Source organism: Equus asinus, chromosome 8, assembly GCF_041296235.1.
Source record: "Equus asinus isolate D_3611 breed Donkey chromosome 8, EquAss-T2T_v2, whole genome shotgun sequence".
NCBI lineage: Eukaryota > Metazoa > Chordata > Mammalia > Perissodactyla > Equidae > Equus > Equus asinus.
The window spans coordinates 95,755,235-95,779,055 of NC_091797.1; the positions used below are offsets into that span (position 1 = coordinate 95,755,235).

General features: G+C 44.1%; 1 protein-coding gene across 3 annotated transcripts in view; it reads left to right on the forward strand.

Annotated features, from left to right (window-relative positions):
* The first annotated feature begins 7,452 nt into the window (after positions 1 to 7,452).
* The window catches only part of MAPK1 (mitogen-activated protein kinase 1), a 96,222-nt gene continuing 79,853 nt past the window's right edge, over positions 7,453 to 23,821 (forward strand). For all 3 annotated transcript variants that reach the window (XM_044775445.2, XM_044775446.2, XM_070516463.1), the window contains exon 1: positions 7,453 to 7,803. In XM_044775445.2, coding sequence (XP_044631380.2) covers positions 7,685 to 7,803 — 119 coding nt within the window. In that variant the 5' untranslated portion in view covers positions 7,453 to 7,684. The remainder of the gene's footprint in view (positions 7,804 to 23,821) is intronic.

Genomic DNA, 23,821 nt, shown 5'->3' on the forward strand with positions numbered 1-23,821 from the left:
AACTTTTAAGTTTAATATTATTTCAAAACAAATTATAAAAATCAAACAATATTAGAGATGACTCTCCCATGCAGAAAATTTCCAAATAATTTCTGTAGGTACAGCCCCCTCAAGGAGGTGGAGCACACCCCTCGCGTCTTAAGTATGAGCTGTGCAGAGTGACTTCCTTCCACACAGTAAGTCTCGAAAGGGGGAAAAAAAAGAGTAACTTTACAGGGTAGAAATGTGACAAATGCTACCTCAGCCAGGTGATCAAGGTCAACATCAAGAGTGATGTCAAGATGATCATATGTAGCCTTGATATTATGTGATGAAAATGGCACTTTAATCCTGTGGTCTTTCTCCCAAAAACCCTTATGCGCAGACGTATTATGAGAAAATCATTAGACAAATCCCAATTGAGGGGATGTCTACAAAACACTTGTCCAGTACTCCTCAAAACTGTCAAGGTCATCAGAACATGGAAAGTCTGAGAAACTATCACAACCACATGATGAATAAGTGTAATGTGGGATTCTGGACCAGAAAAAGGACCTTGGGTAAAAACTAAGCAGATCTCAATAAAGTATGGACTTTAGTTAGTAACAATATACTGATACTGGTTCATTAATTGTACCAAATGTACCGCACTAATGTCAGATGTTAATGATGTCAGAAACTTGGTGTAGGGTATTGGGAACTCTCTGTACTATCTTTGAAATTTTTCTGTAAATCTAAAAAATAAAGTTTATTTTAAAATAAACAATATTTAGGCAGTCCAGTGAGGAGGATTTGGGCATGAATTAGGTGTGGGGGTTGGTAAAGAATGAGGTTGAGGAAGGTGTTTACTTTTTGGCTTGAGGAACTGAGAACGCGGAGGGGCTCTAGGGGAAGTTAGGAAACAGACAGCGGGCAGGTGAGGAGTTCAGGAGAAGATCTGTAATGCAGGCTTGTGCACTTGACTGTGCAGTTGATGTGTGTGATTTGGGCTAGAGGGGGAGACTTGCGCAGCTGGGTGGTGAAGACCACGGCTACCCTGGGAGGAGTATGTCATATGAGAAGAGTGGGATAGCCCTTTTGGTTGCCTATCTGTTCCCTCTTTCTTCCTGGATGCTGGAGCCCTGACTTGATTGGGGCGTCCACCCTTTCCCCACGTAACTAGGGGAGAGTCACCCCCTCTTAAGTTCCAAAGGTAAATCTTGATTGGCCTAAGACACTCATGGTGGTCTCATTCTTCTTGATGATGATTAGATGTAGTGAGCGTGTGACCCAGTCTGCCGATGATGAAGCGTGAGCGGAAGACTGCTGGGTGGCTCAGCAGTTTCCTCGCTCCTAAGAAAGAGACTCCCAGAGAGGCAATCCCTTTCTCCCTTTGCATTGTGTGGCACCATGTGATGTCTGGGACTGCTGTAGCCATCTCCCTACTTGCCTGAGGATGATGCCAATGCACAGAACAGGGCGGAGCCTAGACAAGGGCAGAGAAGAGGAGCAAGAGCCTTCCCTGTAGGATTCTTGTTAGTTGAGAAAGTACGAGTCCTTACTGTTCATACCAATTTGGTTTGGCAGGGCCAGGGCTAGGGTGGGGCAACTGAGGAGCCTAGGATGCAACATTTAAGGAGGCACTCGCTCTCCGACGCTGACGCTGCACTCGCATGACTCTGAGAGTGTCTCCTTAAATGTTGCTTTCTTGGTGCCCCACTTACCCCATCCTAGTCCTGGCCCTGTTTGACTCAGTTTTCTGGACCTACAGCTGAAACCTCTAACTGGTAAGTGCAGGTCACTGAAATTTAAGGAATGGATAGATAAGAGGAAAAAGAGATGAAAAACAGCTGCTCTGTTTGGGCCGGAGTGATGTTAGATAGTAATGGTGCCAGAGGCCAGCCCAGCCTTCAGCCTAAGACTAAAGAAATGGCCCTCCAAGCTTTCACAGCAATCTTATTTTCAGAATTTTCCAGAGTATGTTACTGTGTTCATATTTCTTCCATGACTAAAACAATTTTCAGTAGTATGTTTGTTAATTTCCCACGGGTCGGGGATTTTGAAATTTAAGTTTGCATGATTATTTATTTGTTAAGTTGTGCCGTGATCAGAGGATTTGACCTGAACAATATTCGCTTATTTGAATTTATTAAAACTTTTTGTGGTCCAGTGTAGGCTACTTTTTTGTATTTTATGTAAGTGTAGAACTCAGCATGTATTTTTATGCCTTATTAATTCTGTTGTTTAACTCATCTTTATTTTTATTTTATATATCACAGTCTGATGGTGGTGTGTAATATATTTTTGCTATAACTGTGTTTCTATTAGTTGTATGTTTTTCTAAAGATTTGTGTTTCCTGCTTTGTGTTGCTATGCTATTTAGTGCGTTTGTTTTCACAATATCTCTTTATACTATGCGTATTTTTGGCACATCTTTTTTAACATCGGTACATATTCAGAGTTTGTCCTTTGATCTGATCTGAGATTTTTATAGTTTTATATAGGCATTTTAGCCAATTATGTTTTTCTTATTTATTTACATTTGCCTTGTTATACCTTTTGTAACTTTCCATCATCTAATTTTGTTATGTTTTCACGTGGTTTTTTATGATTCCTTCCATTTCTTTTCCATTTACAATGTGAGAAAAGTGTCTGGTACACTTCGTGGTACAGAACTCTTGATTTTTGCTGTGTGAGTGACATTTTTCCTTTTATCTCCTGTCATAATTTATGAAGTAGACGTAAAGCTTTTTACACTGAAAAAATACATGAAAATTATACTATTTTTAAAAATAACTTCTATCTTCACTTTATGTACAACAAAGACTTAGTGCCTTGCTTTTTGCACCCTCGTTCTTCCTCTCCAGTTTTCATTGCATTAGTTTGAGGTTAAAAATCCTTTGTCACAATTTCTTTTCTTTTGCATTTTGTTTGTTACCATAGCGACAACAATTATTTCAACTTACTAGCAGCAAGCAGTCTCTACTCAGTGGTGTTCTTATTCAGTTATCTCTCTATCTTTAGCTAGTTTCAAGGCTCATTGCCAGTTCTTTTCTCTGATTTCATCATTCACGAGTTTCTGATTCAGGTCTTAGTGACTTATTGCACAATTCTGAGCAATTTTTGCAGAAAAGGGAGTTAACCGGGTAGAGTATTAGTCACAAACTTTTGTGGTTTCAAGTGACAGAAACCTACCTTAAATTGACTTCAGTAAAAGAGAGAATATATTTGGCTCATGAACCTGTAAAGTCCAGGCTGAGTTGAATACACCCTCACACTGTGTCATCAGGAAATGGTCTCCATCTCTAGACTCTGCTTTCCCTGTCTCACCTTCATTCTCAGAGGGCCTCTCTCACATTATGGCATGTTTGACCTGAGACTCATACTCACTGCCCTAGCACCCCAGCGGAAAGGAAGTACTCCTTTCCCAACTGTTTCTGCAGAAGGCCGGCTGAGTGTCACTGGCCTGGATCAGGTCACACGCCCATTCTTGAACCAACGTCTGTGACTCTGACTGGGGAGCCCTGGGTCACATGCTTACTCTTGACTTGGGAGTGAAGAATGCAGAGGGATGGTTGACCAAAGAACAATCGGGTTGTTGCTATCAAAAGGTGGAGGAGTTAATGCTAGGCAGGCAAAAATAACAGATGTCCATTGTTTTCTAAGACTCTATAGATCTGTGAACTGTCACCACTCTAGAGAGACAATAAGGAAGACACCCAGGTGGCCAGCTGGCCGTTCAAGCAAGGTCTCCTGCTTAGTGGCTTAGTATAGTCTCACAGTGTTCCAGAGCCTAGCTCTCAGCTTTGTGCTTCCAGAAATTTATTGTTATTTATGTAGCTAGACGATTGTTCCCTCTGGGCCTGGCTCATGCTAACCTGACTCAGCAGAGACTGATGTATATCTAAACCCCTTCTTAGAATGAACAGTAACGGCCAAAGGAGCTGAATAGGGCTGTCCTCTGGTCAGGGCACATTTCCTGTCAAAAACCACAAGTGAAGCCAAACTCTAATCATAAGGTTACCTAGTGCCCATGGAACTAGGCAAGAGAAGTTCTCTGGAGAAAATTAGTGGTCAGAGGCATCATGCCATGATGGTGTGGTGGCTTTAAAATGTCCACAAATGCTGGAAGAGTGGAGAGAGGACATGTTCCAGGGAGAGAGATAGGTATGTGGTGAGGCTGAAAGACAAAGAGAACTGAAAGTAGTCTAGTGTGGCTGAAGCAGGGATGGCAAGGAGAGCAGATGAAGCGGAGCTGGGGTGGATGGGTGGTCAGCAAAGGCCTCACTCTGAGTGCAACAGGGAGCCACTGCCTTGCTTTACAAAGCGGAGTGAAATGGTCAGATGAGTTATGGAAAGAGTGATCTGGGTATAGGGAGAAACAACTGGAGATGGGCAAAAGTGAGAGCAGAGGAGTTAAGGCTATTGCGGCAGCCCAGGTGAGAGGCAACGCAGCAGGCTTCATGCAGCAGAATGCCAATGGCATGAAGTGGATTCGTTTAAAAGAGTACTTTTCAAAATTCTGTAACTATGTATGGTGACGGATGTTAACTAGAATTATTGTGGTGATCATTTCACAATATAAACAAATATCGAATCATTATGTTGTATACCGGAAACTAGTGTAACACTGTATGTCAATTATACTGCAATAAAAAAATAAAAAATAAAACAGTGCTTTTCAAAGTTTAATATGCATACCAACCACCTGGAGATCTTGTTAAAATGCAGATCCTGATTCAGTAGGTCTGGGGTGTGGCCTGAGATGCTGCATTCCTAACGAAATCCCAAATAATGCTGGTGCTGCTGGTCTGGAGACGACACTTTGAGTAGCAACGCCTTCAGAAATATTAAAGAAATAGAATTTACAGGAGTTTGCAATTGGTTGGAAAGGGCGAGGGGTTGGGAGTGAGGTAAAATGAGTTAACGATCATACGCAAACTTCCAGCTGGAGTATCTGGGTGGTGATGCTATTCACAGACACAAGATGAGGAACAGGTCTGGGTGGGGTAGATAATAATAACAGATAACATTTACTGGATACTTACTACGTGCAAGGCTCTTTACTAATACTGTCTTATTTATTCTGTACAACAAACTTAGGAGGTAGATGCTACTGTGCTCCTCATTTTAAGAGTGAGAAAACTGAGGCCAAGGTCACACAGTAGTAAGTGGAGCAGCCAAGATTCAAACCCTCTGAGAGTCTGAGTGCACAACTCCTCCAGTTAACCGTCGGCAGTACGGACACATGAAGCTGAAGCACTTGTAGGATGTCACATGGAGCTGCCCAGTGGACAAGCTGACCTGGAGTTCAGGAGGGAGATTCTGAGCAACGGTTAAAGACCTAGGAGGAATCAAGGCATCGGAAGGGATGAAAGCGTCCAAGGCGGGTTAACAAGCTATCCCCTCACAGTGCTGTCAATCGTTTTCTGTTGTCCTTTGGCATTTAATTATTACAGAGGAAGAATCTGAAGAAAACCAGTTTTTAGCTTTTTTATAATTTTTTTTTCTGATTGGATACTGTGTTTGTTCTTTACCCCTGAAATTTAAGAAGTTTTCTAGATTATGTCTTGAAGTTGGTTTCCGCTTACTCATTTTTCTGGATCCCAGTGAACTCACTCAATTTTCCATTTCCACCTCAGATCTTTTCACATCTAAGGCAAGTTTTCTTTTATTATCATTTTAATTATTGCTTCTAATTGATTTGCTCTGTCTTCTTTTAGGGGAATTCCTATAGTTTGACTCTCCATGACGTTCTCCTATCCATTTTCTTCTCTCTCAAAGAATTCCAGCACTTTGAATTTTTCATATATTTAGCCTCTATATTGCTGATTTGCTGTTGCATTGTCAAATCTGCCTTTTACTGCTTTGACCATTGCATTTTGCTTTGGTTACAGTGGTTTTAATTTCGTAGTACTTGCCATTTACTTTGGCCTATTCTTCAGAAGATGCAACTTCCTCTTGTAATCAAGAATAACCATTAGCTGTTTTCTAAAACTGTGTTCTGCTTCATGGACTAAATATATGTCAAAGAAGTAATTTTTGGCTCTAGCACTTTATTTCTTTTCTCATGTGCCACATATTTTTTTCCCAAAGTGTTTTTAAAAAAATGTGCTTATTCACCTTTGAGTTTGACCAGTTAAACTTTGCTGAAGGCCAGAGTTGACAGCTCTCAAGAGCACCGCATTGGACAATCAGGATGCATGATCTTCCCCCTGGACGCCCTCTCCAAAGATCGCATGGGAAACGGTTCAGAAGCAGGGGATCCATCATTTTCTGTCTCATTGTCTTAGTTATTCTTGGCATTCACCTCAGGATTCCGATCTTTGCTTTTTAACCTCTGGTGTTTGTGACTAGTTCTGAGCCTCAGTGTGTGTGTCTCATTTTCTCTAGATCTCGGTGTTTTGGTTTTAGCGTTTTCATCTTTGCATTTATATTTCAGTATGTCCTATGTCTAAGACTCCGTGCATCTGTACAATCTGGGTCTCAGTCTCCAAATCTCAATGTCTTTCTCTAGTGTCTCAACCCACTACACCTTAGCCCCTTTCTCTGCCTTATACTTCCTCACAGCACTTATCACAACTTGAGTATTTATATGTATGTATTTCTTTAAAAAAAAATTTTTTTAAAGATTTTGTTTTTCCTTTTTCTCCCCAAAGCCCCCTGGTACATAGTTGTATATTTTAGTTGTGGGTCCCTCTAGTTGTGGCATGTGCGACGCCACCTCAGAGTGGCCTAATGAGTGGTGACATGTCCGCACCCAGGATCCAAACCAGCGAAACCCTGGGCCGCCAAGCGGAGCGCGCGAACTTAACCACTCGGCCTGGGGCGGCCCCCTATATGTATATGTTTCTGTCTAGTGGATCTAGTCTATCTAACCCATCTCTTCCCTCTAGAATGTGACTTCCGTGAGGCGGATGCCCAGGGACACGGCAGGTGCTCCACAAACACTTGCTGAGGGAACCTCCGTCTGAGTAGCGAATCCTCTGTCTCTCCTTTTGTTCTCGACCTTTGTGTTTGACACTTTCTTAGTATGCAAATGTCTTTCTCGGTCTCGCTCACGCCTTTCGGTTCCTGTCCTCGTCTCGGGGCCTCTAAGTTTGTGTGTGGACCGCGGACCCGCACAGGCCTGGCCCAGGCGCGCGGCCGTGCGTGGCGCGTCGTCGTCTCTCACGCATCTTCCTGGGTGGCTCTCCGACTCCGTCAGGACCCCGCTCCGGGCATTTCCCTGACCCTGGCCATCTCCCAAGTGCAGGCCCTCAGCCGTCCGACGCCTCGGTGTCCTCCGGAGTCTCAGGAGCCGCCTCCCGCGCCGACTCCCCCGCAAACGCACGTGACCGCGCAGGGCGGCGCCTCAGCCGCCGCTGCCGCAGCGCTTCGCCCTGAACTCGCCGCTTCCGCCAGCCCGCGCAGCCCCGCCCCCAGGCCGCGGGGAGCCAATCCTCGCGCACGCTGTCTGGCCCCGCCCCGGCGCCCTCCTCGGCGCGCGCCCCTCCCTCCGCCCGCCGGCCCGCCCGTCAGGCAGGCAGGCAAGCAGGCAGGCAGTTGGTCTGAGCGGCCGTCGGCTCTGCAGCCTTTCCGAGTGGCGCCCTCCTTGCTCCTTCCCGGTCAGCGGCGGCGGCTGCACAGGCAGCGGCGCGGTCCGTCCGGGAGGCGCGGCGTGGGCCGAGCGGCGGCCGCGGAGCGTCGAGGCCAGCGCGGCGGCGGCGGCGGCCGGGCACCCAACATGGCGGCGGCGGCGGCGGCGGGCGCGGGCCCGGAGATGGTCCGCGGGCAGGTGTTCGACGTGGGGCCGCGCTACACCAACCTCTCGTACATCGGCGAGGGCGCCTACGGCATGGTGTGGTGAGTGTCCGCGCCCGCCCGCGCCCGCCGCCCACCCCCGGGGCTCCGCGGACGCCGTCGCGGCCTCCCGCGCCACCGCGACCCCGACCCCGGGCTTCGTCGCGGTCCGCTCGCCGGGGGCCTCGGGCGGAGCCCCGCGGCCGGGCGAGGTTTGGGAATCGCTCGCGGCGCTTCGCGGGTTGGCCCTCACCCGGCGCGGGGAGGGGCGCGCGGGCCGGGACCCGGGACTCCCAGAACCGGGCGCGGCGGGAATTTCAGAGCCAGGACCCCCGGGAAGGGGCCGGTGGCGCCTCCCGCCCCGCGGTTTGCTGGCATCACAGCCTTCTTTGGACATCCGATCGTAAAGCCCGGAATTCCTTCAGATGCTCGGCAGCGGCGGCGGCGGCGGCGGCGGCGGCCGTGGTCTTGAAGCGGTTCGCCTTGGGGTGTGTGCAGGACCCCGAACAGCCCTCCGTGCGGTTCCTCCTCGCCTGTCGTCCGCGAGCGGCCTTCGTGCGGTGTCTTCACTGGTGCTCGTGGTGCTCTCCTGCGCAGGCTTTCTAAAAAGCGTTAGTGGCACCACTGTTTTTTGTGGAATATTTCAACTTCGGAGTTTTAAAATGAATTTTAACATCGTACTGTTTGCGTTCTAGGAAGGATAAGCCAGCATAATGAATCTCTTGATTCATTAAGGAGTCATCTGGAGTTGGGCCTAATTTGACTTATTTTTCTTTGCCTCGAGTGAGCGAGCGCTCTTATCAGCCTTTATGCATCCAGACGTTTTAGCACAATTACTGTGGACTTTTCTGTTCGTGTTTTAGTGGTCAGTGTATATTCAGCCTTAATGGAGTTCTTGCAGAGTTACATGCAGGCTCTTCCCTCTTGATCCAGATCCCTCAGCAACGTTTGTGGAATGAGGGTGACGGTATTGTTTTTATTAGAACCAATCGGCTTTAGTGTTTTGTGCTGATGAAGGCTTGTGGGAGTTGCTTACATCTAAATCTTGTGTTTTTTGTGTTCATTGAAGGAAGCAAACTAATATTTACTGAACACTTCGTGGCAGGTACGCTCTCATTTTATAGGAACAGCTGCCTCGAGGGAGGCAAAGGTGGTCACATCCCTCTTTGAGATGAGAGAGTACTTCCAGCTGAAGCCAGTTTCTAAGGTTGTACAACAAGAGTCAGACTTGAGATTGTAGACTGAGATCCTATTTCAAATGCTGCAGCTCTTTCCATCACACTCTTACTTTCCTTAAATAGTGTTATTAATGATTTTTCAATGTTAGCATACTACTGTTATAAGCAAATATCTTTTAGAAACATATTTAGATTTCAGTGATCATAATTTTAGAAATGCCATAGAGGGCATGTTTTACTAAGTATCTTAGCTAGACCAAAAGACTAGTTAAAATTGCTTTTTTAAAGAAGAGACTCACTAAGGGCCAGCCCCGTGGCAGAGTGATTAAGTTTGCGTGCTCCGATTTGGCAGCCCAGGGTTTCGCCCCATTGGGTCCTGGGTGCGGACCTAACACCACTCATCAAGCCACGCTGAGGTGGTGTCCCACATGCCACGACTAGAAGGATCCACAACTACAAAAATATACAACTGTGTCCTGGGGGTCTTTGGGGAGAAGAAGAAAAGATAAATTTTTTTTTTTTTTTTAAAGACTTGATGAATCTTGAATATTTTCATCCTCTTCAGGAGCAAAATGCTTCACAGGGTCCAACTGTGGAAATTAACATGAACTCAGAGGGTTAGGAGCCAAAAAATAAGTTAAAGTAGGTCAAATCTAAAAGAAATATGGCCCTAGAAAATAACAGAGGGAAAGTCCTGCCCGCAGCATCGCTTCTCTGCATATATCTGATTGCCCTTGTGCCTGCTGGTGAGTGTGCCCGTAAACGGGTCTCGTTATGAGAGGCTCAGAATTGCCTGTCACATCCTTTGGCCCTTTTAAAAAATGTAACATCTGAAATATGGACTGGAAAAATTTTTAGGTTTTGGCCATTTCAGTTGGAAGATTTTTTTCTGTCTGAGGTTTTTATTAGTCTGAAGATGGCTTAGATCTAGTGGCTGTGTCTGTCGCTGCTGTGGACTTACTTGACCCAAGTCTCTGTCAGGTGAAATGCCAAGTCTTTTTGCTGTAATTTTCTTTTCTTGAGTAAAACACAAACATTAGATTAGAATCCTGAGTCCAGATTATAGTTTTTTGTCTTCAGGTTGATGATATACTCTAGTAAGAATTTAATCTACATTATACAGTACTAGCATTTAGTGAATATTGGTTACCAATACTCTGTTTATGGAGGGCTTCTTGATTGAAATATTAGTATTTGGATAGTGATGTTTTTAAAAACCTAACCCTTCCAGAAGGATTTAAGAATTTTCAGGCAGTTCTTTTTATTTCATTTCATTTGAATCCGTTCATTAGGAATCTTGCCTTTTCTGTGCAGAGCCCTTTTCTGATTATTACGTGGAGGATATAAAGATGAAGAATGGAGTTGGAGTTGGTTCTTTAAGAGTGGGTATGATTTTGATAGATAATAGGCACAAGCGAATTTGAGCTGTGGAATCTAATCCTAGAAAAGTATGTAGGTGGCAAATCTTGGCGGACTCTAAAGTCAAAACTGAGTTTGATTGTGTATTTGTGCAGTGGCGAAGCATGTTTTTGAAAAGAGGCAGTGACATGGTCAGTTTTGAAATTTTGAGGGAGGATAGATCAACACTGGTGGAAATGATAGGGAAAAAAAACTGAGGTGGGGGAATCAGTTAGGCTGTTGTAACCATCTAGAGGTGAAGTACGATAGCGGCAGTGGCAGGTAGTAGATGGAGGTGAGAGACCTTATAAAGACGGCCAGTAACAGGCTCTTGTCGGAAGAGTGCAGAAAGACTTTTAATCATGGCAAGTATGACAAGAAGCAAAGGGTGATGGGATCTTAAAGGGTAAGAGGCTGAGAGAGGTGGATTTGGATTTGAGAAGGATCTCTGAGACAAGGCTTGGTGATTGATGGGGAATGGGCAGAGTTGTTCATTCCAAGGCTTCTAGCTTGGGAGCCTGGGAGGATGTTGGTGCCATTATCTGAGAGGGAATACTGTAGGCAGAGCAGGCTTGTTAGGGAGAAATAGTCAGTTCTGGTTCCAACTTGTTAAGTTTATGATGCCTGTAGGCCATTTAGGGTGTATCTGGAAGGCATCCTGAAATTTATAAGAGGGAAGTAGAATCTGAAGATGAAAATTATGTAAGTGGTAGTCTTGCGTGGATGAGCACAGATTCTTTTTTTTTTTTTTTTTAAAGATTTTATTTTTCCTTTTTATCCCCACAGCCCCCTGGTACATAGTTGTATATTCTTAGCTGTGGGTCCTTCTAGTTGTGGTGTGTGGGACGCTGCCTCAGCATGGCCCGAAGAGCAGTGCCATGTCTGTGCCCAGGATCTGAACCGGCAAAATCCCGGGCGGCCAAAGCAGAGCGCGTGAACTCAACCCCTTGGCCACGGGGCCAGCCCCAAGCAGAGATTCTTATTTGAGGTCATTGTTTAGGTGAAATGGCAAGCAGATGTTGTGTATGTTCATCTTTTTAGTCAACAATCTGTAGCATTCCATAGATTTTCAAAGGGGCCTATTGTCCCAGAAAGGTTAAGAACTACTGAGGTAGAACAGAAAAACCAAAGAGGTAACTGGCTCTTTTTATTTCATTTCATTTGAATCCGTTCATTAGGAATCTTGCCTTTTCTGTGCAGAGCCCTTTTCTGATTATTACGTGGAGGATATAAAGATGAAGAATGGAGTTGGAGTTGGTTCTTTAAGAGTGGGTATGATTTTGATAGATAATGGGCACAAGCGAAACAAATGCTTTTTTTTTTCTTTTTTTTTTTTATGATTGGCACCTGAGGGGCTGGCCCGGTGGCACAGCGGTTAAGTGCACACCTTCCGCTTTGGCGGCCCGGGATTTGCCAGTTCGGATCCCAGGTGCAGACATGGCACTGCTTGGCTAAGCCATGCTGTGGTAGACGTCCCACATTTAAAGTAGAGGAAGATGGGCACGCATGTTAGCTCAGGGCCAATCTTCCTCAGCAAAAAGAGGACTGGCAGCAGTTAGCTCAGGGCTAATCTTCCTCGGAAAAAAAAGAAAGAAAAGAAAAGATTGGCACCTGAGCTAACAGCTGTTGCCAGTCTTTTTTTTTTAACCCCTGGCTTTTTCTCCCCAGATCCCTTCAGAATACAGTTGTATATTTTAGTTGTGGATCCTTCTAGTTGTGGCATGTGGGACACTGCCTCAACATGGCCTAATGAGTGGTGCCATGTCCGTGCCCAGGATCCAAACCAGCGAAGCCCACACTGCCAAAGTGGAGCACGTGAACTAACCACTTGGCTACGGAGCTGGCCCCTAAACAAATGCTTTTAAGAAGTAGGCAAAGGAAGAGGAACCGGAGGGCTGGTGAGCTGTATAAGAATCAGGAAAAAATGGTATGAGAAAGGCTCGATTGAACCTGTATGCTTGATGAGCTCATTACCTGAGCTCAGCATCTATTTCGGGTAAGTTGAGTTTGAAACACTTTCTGAATGTGATTGAGAGATCATAGGGTCATCTCCATGGAGAGCCTGATTGAAGCCTTGAGAGTGGACAAGGTGGGAAAAAAGGTGAGAACTGAGCCGAAGGAATGCCTGACTTTAGGTGTCAATAGAAGGCAAGTTAGAGAAGAGGACAGAGGAACTGTGGTCAGAGAGACCAGAGAACCAGGAGTGCGCTTTGTCTAAGGAGCCGAGAGAGAGGTCCTGAAGGGGTTGGTATTGAACGTTGTAGAGGGCAAACAAGGCAGCTTGAAGACATGCTCTTGGATTTGTTGACTTTCAGCTCTCCCCTCAAAAAACAGGTTTCCAACCAAAATTTCATGATCACATTTCTAATGTACAGTATCCTGTCCCATTAAGGTTTTTGTGATTATGGCAGACTAGTAGAGCTGCCATTTAGTCAGCACTTTCTGTTTGTTTGTTTTACATACATTAATCCTCATAAACACCCTGTAAAGGTAGTTACTTTGTAAATGAAGCAACTTGAGACACAGAGAGGTTAGTTAACTTACCTAAGGACTCAAAGCTAGGAAGTGATAGAGCATCCCAGTCTGCCTAGTTCCTACGTGATACTCAACCAATGATCAGAGTTGAGAAAATATGTGCTTTCAATAACAGAAAATATCTATTGTTTGTATCACTTTTTAGCCTTTTTGAAAACCTTGGGGCTGGCCCCGTGGCCGAGTGATTAAGTTCGTGCGCCCTACTGCAGGCGGCCCAGTGTTTCGTTGGTTCGAATCCTGGGCGCGGACATGGCACTGCTCATCAAACCACGCTGAGGCAGCGTCCCACATGCCACAACTAGAAGGACCCACAACGAAGAATATACAACTATGTACCGGGGGGCTTTGGGGAGAAAAAGGAAAAAATAAAAAATCTTTAAAAAAAAAAAAAAACCTTATCTGCAGGGTCATTCACTCAGAAAACATTTATTGAGCACCTGTTATGTGCCAGGATTCACATGATCACTGCCCTTTAGTAGCTCTTAGTCTAAATAGTGGGATGGATTTGGGCAGTAATACAGAGAATATACCAGTGCCACACAGAAGGACTGTGAAGCCCTTTGAGAAAAAAGGCCTGAGTGACGTGGGGCTGTTTTTGTATGGCTTCACAAACTTTTGAGCTGATTGTTGATAGATGGCTAGGAGTTCATCTTGAGAAGTGCATTCTAGGTAGAGGAAAACGTACATGTGAAGGCACAGAAGTATAAAAACAGCACATCAAGTCAGGAAAACCACAAGTTGTTTGGGATGGCAGGAGTGCCTTGAGAAAGCATGCGTTGAGACAGCTGGGATGGGCAGGGCCAAATCCTCAAGGACATTGTTGACAGAGGAGTTCAGACTTGATTTTGTAGGTGAGAGTCATTGAGGGATGGCCCTCCTTCTCCCAGCTCATCAAATTTGATGAATTGTGTTCCCCTCTCTGTCTGTCCTGCTTTCTACCCACTGTCGCCTTCTCTCTCTGCTTATCTAGTGGTGCTCAGTGGCTGTGATTTTGCCCCCTCTCCAGGGGTGTTTTGAAATAGATGTAGCTTTGTTGTTGTTACATTGATTGGAGGGGGTGTTACTGGCCTTCGGTATGTATGTGGTGGAGGCAGGCACACTAAACGACCTGCAGTGCATGGTACAGTCCCTCCACTGGACAATCGTCCTGTCAAGATGCCAGTACTACGCCCCTCCAACCCACCCCGGAGAAACACTGGGCCCTATTCAAGTGCTGCCTTCGTCTGAGGCTTGCCTCCACCATAAATTTACCCTTTGACTCTGCGGTAGCGCTCCCCCCCTGAATCCCTGGAACTCTGCTGGGTATTTGCACCACCTGTTTGAGAGGCAGGACCAGCAGTAGTATATATCATCTCTAAAGGCTGGAGACCTGGAAACAGATCTGGATTCAGATTCTTAGTTTTGTTTATTAACTGTTAATTCAGCTTTTAATAAAGAAGTCTTTTGTATGCTTTTTGGAGCTCAAAGAGGCGAGGAGACCAGCTTACATAAGCTACAGAAAATTCAATTTCTGAACAGTTTTGTGTGCAAGTAAAACTCAGAACAAAATTAATTTTGTTATTAATAGCATCCCTAATAATGTGCTCCTGGTGGTTAGCTCTAACTGATAAGCCATTCCCATGAATTTAATTTATATCTTTTTTTTTTTTTTAAGATTTTATTTTTCCTTTTTCTCCCCAGAGCTGCCAGGTACATAGTTGCATATTTTTTAGTTGTGGGTCCCTCTAGTTGTGGCATGTGGGACGCTGCCTCAGCATGGCCTGATGAGTGGTGCCATGTCCGCGCCCAGGATCCAAACCGGTGAAACCCTGGGCCGCCGAAGCGAAGCGCGAACTTAACCACTTAGCCATGAGGCCGGCCCCAATTTATGTGTTCTTAATTCTCAAGTATTTATAAAAAAATTTTATGAAAAGCATCCAGCTTGAGTTTTTTCAGGAACCATATGTAAATGTATTCCTCACCTTGCTCATATTAAGGTACCCACTACACTAGGCCCCCTTATCTGTGGGGCATATTGTTCCAAGACCCCCCGGATGCCTGAAGCCTCAGATAGTACTGAACCCTATATACTGTGCTTTTTCCTATATGTACGTATTTGAGGTGCAGCAAAACTAGCATGAACTTTTTTTTTTCTTCACAATTTCATGGATAGAAGATTCGTTCTTACCGTGGATCTTAGCAACCTCAGTATAAGATTTTCTTTCCTTATTAAGTCAAAAACTTTCACCTTTTCACTTAAAGGAAGCACTTCACGACTTCTCTTGGGCATATTCGAATTGCCAGCAACACTACTCTTGTAGTTGGCGCCATTGTTAAGTAAAATAAGGGTTACTTGAACACAAGCACTGCAATACTGTGACGGTGACAGTGGATCTGATAACCTAGATGGCTACTAAGTGACTAATGGGCTGGGAGTGTATACAGTGTAGATCCACTGGACGAAAGGATGATCCAAGTCTGAGACGGAGTGGGAAGGCGCAAGATTTCATCATGCTATTCAGAAGGGCATGTGATTTAAAACTTATCAATTATGTATTTCTGGAGTTTTCCATTTAATACTTCCAGACCACAGCTGACCATGGGTAACTAAAACTGTAGAAAGCGAAACCATGGATAAGAGGGCGCTACTGTAATTTTAGAAACTGATTTCCCAACAAGCATCCAGAGCTACTCCACTCTGGGTCCAGCCTACTCCACCCACCTTCCTGCCTAACCCTGAGATGTTGTTTCTCTCCTTGTGCTTCTTGTTCGCTTCTTGGGGCTCCCACACGTTGGAAAGCCAACAGGATAGATGTTCTCCAAGCTCGCTCTCAGATCCTCAGTCTTAGGGCAGGCCCTGGGTTCTGAAGCCATGGCAAGTAGGAGTTGGGAAGTGGGGTGTCAGGGTGCTAGCCTGCATGGGATACGCTGTGACCAACTGACTAACAATTGCAAGCCTGCCTTGCTTTGGGTGGTGTGGTTTCAAATTCATTTCCATCCTCATCTTTGAAGTATTTTTTTTTCACTTTATAGATAAGGAAACGAGGTCTTAGGTAACTTGTCCAAAGTTCACAGCCAGTAAATATATAGCAGAACTGAGGTGTGTCTAGACCCCAAAACTTGTGTTTTTGTGTTTTTTTTAACTACTCTAGGGTTTATTCTGTTACTCCAAGCTGCCTGGAAACATACTTTCTACAGCCTGGTTCCTGAATGTGTTCGCATCAAAGTATAAAATGATTATCATGGCCAACTTGGGCCTGTTGAGGAGGTGGAAGAGGGAAAAACTGGGCACCTGAAGAGGGGCAGGGAGGGCCAGAGCAGCCTAGTGTTTATCAGGAGGGTAGTGTGGACTTGTCACCCCTCCTAGCTACCTCTTCCAGTTTCTTGATTTTCATTTATTTAATAATATTATTAAGTGACCTATGTGCTAGGCGGTAGGATCAAAGTGGTGAACAGAAGTGGTTTTCACTCTTTGATGTTTACAGTCCACCGGGAAAATAATAGCATTTACTGAGGATAATGAGATGCAGAATGCTGCAGGAGGGTAAGGAAGGTGGAGCTGAGATGGTTTGAGGAGTGCTCTAGATTTCCTGGAGGGTGTGGTGTTGAAGCTGCGACCTGAAGAATGGCTTGGAGCTAACTGAGTAAAGGTAGTGTGGGGTGCTGGAGGGTTTCAGGCACTGTCTTGTAGAAAATGGATTGTAGAAATTGAAAAGTTAGAATGGAGATCCAGGGGTTTTTTTCATGGTATCACAGGGACAGGAAGTGCAATTAAAACTTCAGTATGGTTGCAGCCAGGAACTAGGAAATAGACCAGGGCAGCTACCTCTGTCCCTCTTTACGTTTACAAAATCTTCTTGTGCCCTGCATCTCTGTGCAGCTGGCTGTCTTGTCTTTTCTCTTTTACCATTTTCCTATGCATTTCGCAGAAGAGAGCTGACCTTAGCTTCCTAAAGGTATGTGTCTTATTTAGTACATTGAGAGCCAGAGGCTGAGAGCACTCGAAATCAGATTGCTGGGGGCAAGAATCGGATTGAGCTTGGGATAGTGTCCACTGTGGTCCAGTCAGCTAGCGGGACCGTTTGATAAGACTAGAGTTCTCTAAGGTATGAGGGGTGAGGTGGAGTGGTCAAAAGATGTCTCCTGTTGACTACTGACTTGCCAGGTTCAAGTCCTTGGTGCTGCTCCCTCCACTCTTCTCCAGCCTGGAACCATTCCCTGCTGTTGGAGCCTGTGGGGAAGGAGGAGAGGTGAAGGAGAAGTAATTGAGGTGGAAGAAGAGCTCTGGATTGCTTTTAGGGCTCTTCTGCCTTCCTGTGCATGGCAGAATGGGCATGGCAGCTAAACTGGGTGGTATCTTTAAAATTTATTTAATATTGGATACATATATGAATGTGACTTATATGTGAATTGTGCAGCCTAACAATAAAGTAAATACCTAGGAACCCACCACCCACTGGGTGACTTCTTGACCAGGTTGTCTGAGGCCAGCATTCTGATCCCTGGTCACAGCCTTCACCCCAGGGTTTTCTCTTCTTTCTGAGAGTCTGTACGGTGGAGTGGGTAAGGGCACGGACTTTGACCGCTTAGATGTGACGCGGCAGGTCACCCTGCCTGAGCCCTGCTTTCCTCATCTGTAGGAAGCGGGTGGTGATGTATGCCTCAGTGCTGTGAGGATTGGGTGAGATACATAGGTGGAGTGCTGAGCCCTCAGTGTCTGGTTAATGCTCAGTTGTTATTCCCTTGAAGTAAATGGGCTTGGCAAGACTGGCTTCTCCCTCACCTCCGTCTCTTGGAATATCCTCTTGGACTGTAAAGCAGCACGTGCAGAAATAAAAATAGTAGTTTCTGGGGCCAGCCTGGTGGCATAGTGGTTAGGTTTGCACGCTCTGCTTCTGCGGCCCGGGGTTTGCTGGTTTGGATCCCAGGTGTGGACCTACGCACCACTTGTCAAGCCATGCTGTGGCAGGCGTCCCAGAGATAAAATAGAGGAAGATGAGCACAGATGTTAGCTCAGTGCCAGTCCTCCTCAGCAAAAAGAGGATTGGTGGCAGATGTTAGCTCAGGGCTAATCTTCCTCAAAAAAAAAGTAGTCTTTGGGTCACAAAAGTTGTGTGTCAAGTTCCAGTTGTGTGATCTTGGGCAACTCACTCTCCCGTTCTTTGATTTAACAGTCAGAGCATTTTCTGTGCCAGGCTTGGGCCATGTTCCTGCCTTCTCTCAAGAATGTTGCAGTGTAGTGTTGGGGACAGACCAATGAGGAAATAAATTACTGTGTAGCATGTAAAAACACTGTTAGGAGATCATTCTGAACAGAGCAGTTAACTCCCCCTAGGCTTCCCGTTACTAATTAATTCAACAAATAGTGTATGTACTAGGCACATTGTAGTTGAATGGATGGATACATGAGTGAACAAAACATTTAGCCCTCTGAGCTTACAGTCTGTGGGATGCCTGGCCAAATGGTAGTGGCTTGAAGAGAGGATTAGAAAGGCCTCCTCAGGGCCTTGGCTTTAAGTTCCTCCTAGTGAGTTTCCCTTTATTTCTCTTTTTATAGAGCTTATCCTAAAGAAAGGTCTAAAATATTTTTCCAAAGTCTGTTGATAAGTCCTTTAATTTTAAGTGGCCCTCCTGTGTTTCTGCATTTGGGAAACTGAAAAAAGGTGGCTTGTGCACAAACCTATTTTTTAAGTGAGTTATTCTTTCTCCTGTTACTAAATAAACATAAAGTACCTTTGAGCAGTTCCTATAGTGAGCAGATCTCATTTGTTTTCTTTTTTCTTACATAATTCCTGTAAAATATATATATTTTTGAGGAAGATTAGCCCTGAGCTAACATCTGCCGCCAATCTTCCTCTTTTTGCTGAGGAAGACTGGCCCTGAGCTAACATCTGTGCCCATTTTCCTCTGCTTTATATGTGGGACGCCTGCCACAGCATGGCTTACTAAATGGTGTGTAGGTCCGCGCCTGGGATCCAAACCGGCGAATCCTGGGCTACCAAAGCAGAACATGAGAACTTAACTGCTGCACCTCCGGGCCGGCCCCTGTAAAATAATTTTTGAGAATTTGAAGCCATATCATTGTTCTCCCTACTTAAGAATCATATTCTAAGAAATAAAACTATGGTTGACAAATAAAAACTTGGTGGAACATCCTAACCAAGAAAACTGTTTATTAGCCAGTCAGGATCCTCTACACAAATTCAAACGTTCTCGCTCTAATTTGCAAGGTTATTTTAATTACTAGCGTTGATGGGTTTGTTTTTTCAAGCCCAGGTACTCATAGAGCCTCAAGCCCCGTGCTGGAAGGATGGCTGGCGGATGAGTCCAGTGCAGAGTCTGAAAGTTTCCTTTAAGGCTGACTTGTGGGGCTAGGCAAATATGAAGACTGCAGCTCCTGATAATTATCAGGGTCCCACATTTTGTAGTTTGGACCTTAATTTGGGTTAACTAAGATGCTCATATCCTGCTTGTAGAGTAAAGCCTCATTCACCCCTTTATATAACACAAATTTTTAAAAACTTGGCCGAACAGTGAGCAAAAAGAGGCTGTCTCTGGCTTTCTACCTTTTACTTTAAAACAACTATATTGGGGCCAGCCCAGTGGCCCAGTTGTTGAGTTCTCACGCTCCACTTCAGCGGCCCAGGGTTTCGCCGGTTAGGATCCTGGGCATGGACCTAGCATCGCTCATCAGGCCATGCTGAGGCAGCGTCCCACATGCCACAACCAGAAGAACCTACAACTACAATATACAACTATGCACTGGGGCTTTGGGGAGAAGAAAAAATAAGTAAATAAATAAATATTGGCAACAGATAGTAGCTCAGGTGCGAATCTTAAAAAACATAATAAAACAACCATATCAACATACTATAAAACTCATAAAATTTTAAGTGTTCAGTTCAATAATTTTTAATTTACAAAGTTGTGCAGCCATCACCATAATCCAGCTTTAGAACATTTCCATCATTCCAAAAAGCCCCCTCTTGTCATTTGCAGTCAGTTCCACTCCTACCTCCACCCCCATCCCCACCTCCAGGCAACCCCAGGCTGCTTTCTGTTTTGCCAGTGCCTAGAACTTTCATGAAAATGCAATCATGCAAGGTACAGTTTTTTGTATCTTGTATTTTCTTCACTTATACTGTTTTTGAGATTCATCCATGTTGTTGCCAGGGTCAGTAGTTTATTACTTTTTGTCATCAAATAATAATTGGATGGCTATACCAGATGAGGGACATTTGGAATGTTTCCAGTTTTGTTTCTTACGAATAATGCTGCTGTGAACATTCATCTGTAAGTCTTTGTGTGGACGTTTGTTTTCGTTTCTCTTGAGTACCTAGGAGTGGAGTTGCTGAGTCAGAGGGTAAGTGATGTGTGTGTGGTTTGAGGGGAGAGGATGGTAAAATGATTTTATTTTAAACCGTAATAAGATGACAGATTCATTCATTGAATAAATATGAATGCCCTGTGTACTGGCCACTATTCTAGGCACTGAGAATAGAGTGGTGAACAAAACCTAGTCCCTGCCCTTGAGGGGCTTACTTTTCAGTGGAGTAGGGAGACTATCACGTGTATGTCATGTTTCGCTTACTGGTAAGTGCTGTGAAAAAAACTAAAATGGTGTAAGGATATAGAGTGAATAGGGGAAGGCATTTTTTTTTTTCTGTAATAGGTTAATTTAAAACTTTTTTTTTTTTTTTTGAGGAAGATTAGCCCTGAGCTAACTACTGCCAGTCCTCCTCTTTTTGCTGAGGAGGACTGGCCCTGAGCTAACATCCATGCCCATCTTCCTCTACTTTATACGTGGGATGCCCACCACAGCATGGCTTTTGCCAATTGATGCCATGTCCACCCCGGGATCTGAACCAGTGAACCGTGGGCCGCCAAAGCGGAACGTGCGCACTTAACCGCTGCGCCCCCGGGCCGGCCCCAGTTTAAAACATTTTTAATGCTATACATGTAACAAATTTTTTTTTTAAACAATCTTAAACTTCTAGAAATATTGCAAGGACGGTACAAAGAAGGTTTTTACCTGAACCATTTGACAGTAAATTGCTGATACAGTGCCCCATCTCACCAGGACACTTGAGTGTGTATTTTCACCAAAGAAGGACATTTTCCTACATGACCATGACACAGCCATCACTGACATGTTACGACTTCCTGCTCTTCAGACCCTGTTCAGCAATGACATGTTGCATTTAATTGTCCTGTCTGTTTGGTCTGCTTTAGGCAGACTTCCTTTGGCTTTAATGCCTTGACACTTTGGAAAATTGGTGTGTTTTTAACTTCTCAAGAAATCACCAAACTATTTTCCAAAGTAGCTATACCGTTTTACATTTCTGTCAGCAATGTATGAGGAGTTCCAGTTCTTCACATCCTTACCGACACTTGGTTTAGTCAGTCTTTTTGATTATATTCCATCTCGTGAGTTTATCAGTGGTATTGCATTATGGTTTCAGTTTGCATTTCCCTCATGACTAATGATGATGAGCATCTTTTTAGGTGCTTATTAACCAGTTTTATATCTTGTTTGGTCAAGTGTCTAGTCATATCTTTTGCCTGTTTTTAAAGTCATCTCTCATTCAATTTTAATATAGTTATGTGTCACTTAATGATGGGTATATGTTCGAAGAAATTCATTGTTATGTCATTTTGTAGTTGTGCAAACATCATAGAGTGCACTTACACAAACCTAGGTGCTATAGCCTACTACACACGTAGGCTCTATGGTACTGATCTTATGGGACCACCGTTGTATATGTGGTCCATTTCCGTCGTTGACTGAAATGTTGTAATGCAGCCATGACTGTGTATAGTTCAGCACTCTCCAGATTTTCTTTTAGAATAGGGACAGCCAAAATTTTGAAGCGTAATCTAGACCTAATTGTGAGGCAACACCGGACAAACCCAGTTTAGGAATATTTTACCAAATAACGAGACTGAAATCTTCAAAGATGTCAGGGTCATGAATGTCAAGAAAAAACTGAAGAGCTGTTGCAAACTGGAGTCTCAAGAGATGTGACAGCTAAATGTGATCTGTGGTTCTGAATTGGCCCAATAGAATGGGGTCTGAAGATTAGATTGTGATAATGTATCGTGTTAACAGTTTTGATGGTTGCATTTCGATTATGTAGGAGAATGGTCTTGTTTTGTTTCTAGGAAATAAAACTAAAGTATTAGAGAGTAATGAGCCATCATATTGGCAAACCTACTCTCAGATGCTTCAGAGATTAAAAGTTTGGTGACCTATTATTTACAGCTTTTCTGTAGTTTAAGGTTTAGTTCCTTTTTTAGAGAGTTAGTCTCAGGAAGGTACTTGTGTGAGGGTGTGCTGAAATTTGGGGGAGGTCCTGAAAGGCATCTTTCAGCTGAGTGAAAGAGCACTGACCTTGGAGTCAGGGGACCTGAGACTTGGTCCCTGCCGTCGTTGACATGGTACATGAGCTTGTGCTAGTCACTGTGCTTCTGCAGGTTTTAGTTTTCCTCATCTGTAAAATTGAGGTGTTAGGATAGTCTCTAGGATCCCTTCCCACTCTCATGTCACTGCCCTCAGGAACATTACATGAAATTAACACTTATAAATACATACATATATGAAGAGAATTCATGTATGGAACATTTGTTTCCCTGTTACTGGAGAGCTGTCTATTTTCGTGTAGTTGCCCTGAGAAACCTCTGGATAACCATCACTGACATAGAATGCGGAAACGTCCTTTTGAAATCTGGCAAAATGATTTACTTAAGTTAAATTATATTAAACCCTTGAGGAAAATGACTATTTTCTCTGCCCTCAAGGTAAAGCTGGATTTCCTCATACTATACCAAAGTACTAGTTTGCCTCCAGTGAGTAGATTATTCACGTGTATTTGACTGGAAAGAGCATTTTTAACCTAGTGACTGGAATGAATGTTAATGCTACTATATTGTCATTGGGAACAAATGTACAATCAAAAATGTAGTTTCGGAGATAGGGAAGTACTTAAATAGAACTGATTAAAGTAATTCTGAAAAAAAAAAGTACAATCTTATTTTTAGAAGAAATAGTTTTAGCTGCACAGCTAAAGAAAATAAAAACAATATTTCCCAAATTAATATCTAAATTGCCACTGAACACAGATCAGGCTTGCAAAGTAGAGTGTAAAACCTATGGAATTTAGGGGGCTGGCCTGCTGGCGCAGTGGTTAAGTGCGCACGTTCCGCTTCAGCAGCCTGGGGTTTGCCAGTTTGGATCCTGGGTACGGACATCGCCCCACTTGGCAAGCCATGCTGTGGCAGGTGTCCTACATATAAAGTAGAGGGAGATGGGCACAGATGGGCTCAGGGCCGGTCATCCTCAGCAAAGAGAGGATGATTGGCAGCAGATGTTAGCTCAGGGCTAATTTTCCTCAAAAAAAAAAAACAAACAAAAAACCTATGGAATTTACCTTGGTCGCAAGGATTTATCTTGAGTCAGTAACTAAGTTCAGGGTACTGCTACCTATTGCTTCAATAGAAATGTGAAAATGTTTAGTTTGGGGACTTATTTGAAATTTTCCTTCCTTTCTAACTCTAGCAATGCTGAACCTGTCCCCAAATAAACTTCTGTTCCCCCATTAAAGCATCTTTGTTTCTGTTCCATGGTTGAAGCAGATGCTTTTCTTAATTGTTTTTTTAAGGATCAGTGTAATCTTTTCCCGTAAGTTAATTTTTACTGCAGGACCATATAGGCATATAAATATATTTGATATTATGTTTCAGACCAGTCGACAGTAATGCTGGATTATCTAAGATTGTGGCCAAGAATGTCCATCCCTTTATTGAGCTATTCTGCCTGTCTTGGTTTGCTAATGTTTTTAAGCATCCTTTCAAGGACAACTCTGATCCCTTACTATTCAAGTAATAATAAAAGTGTTATTCTTTGGGAATGTTGTAAATTCTTCCTTTAGTCCAAAAGGAGCTGGAAAAAAAAGACATTTGTGATTCTCTGCTTCTCTAACATAAGTGCTAAG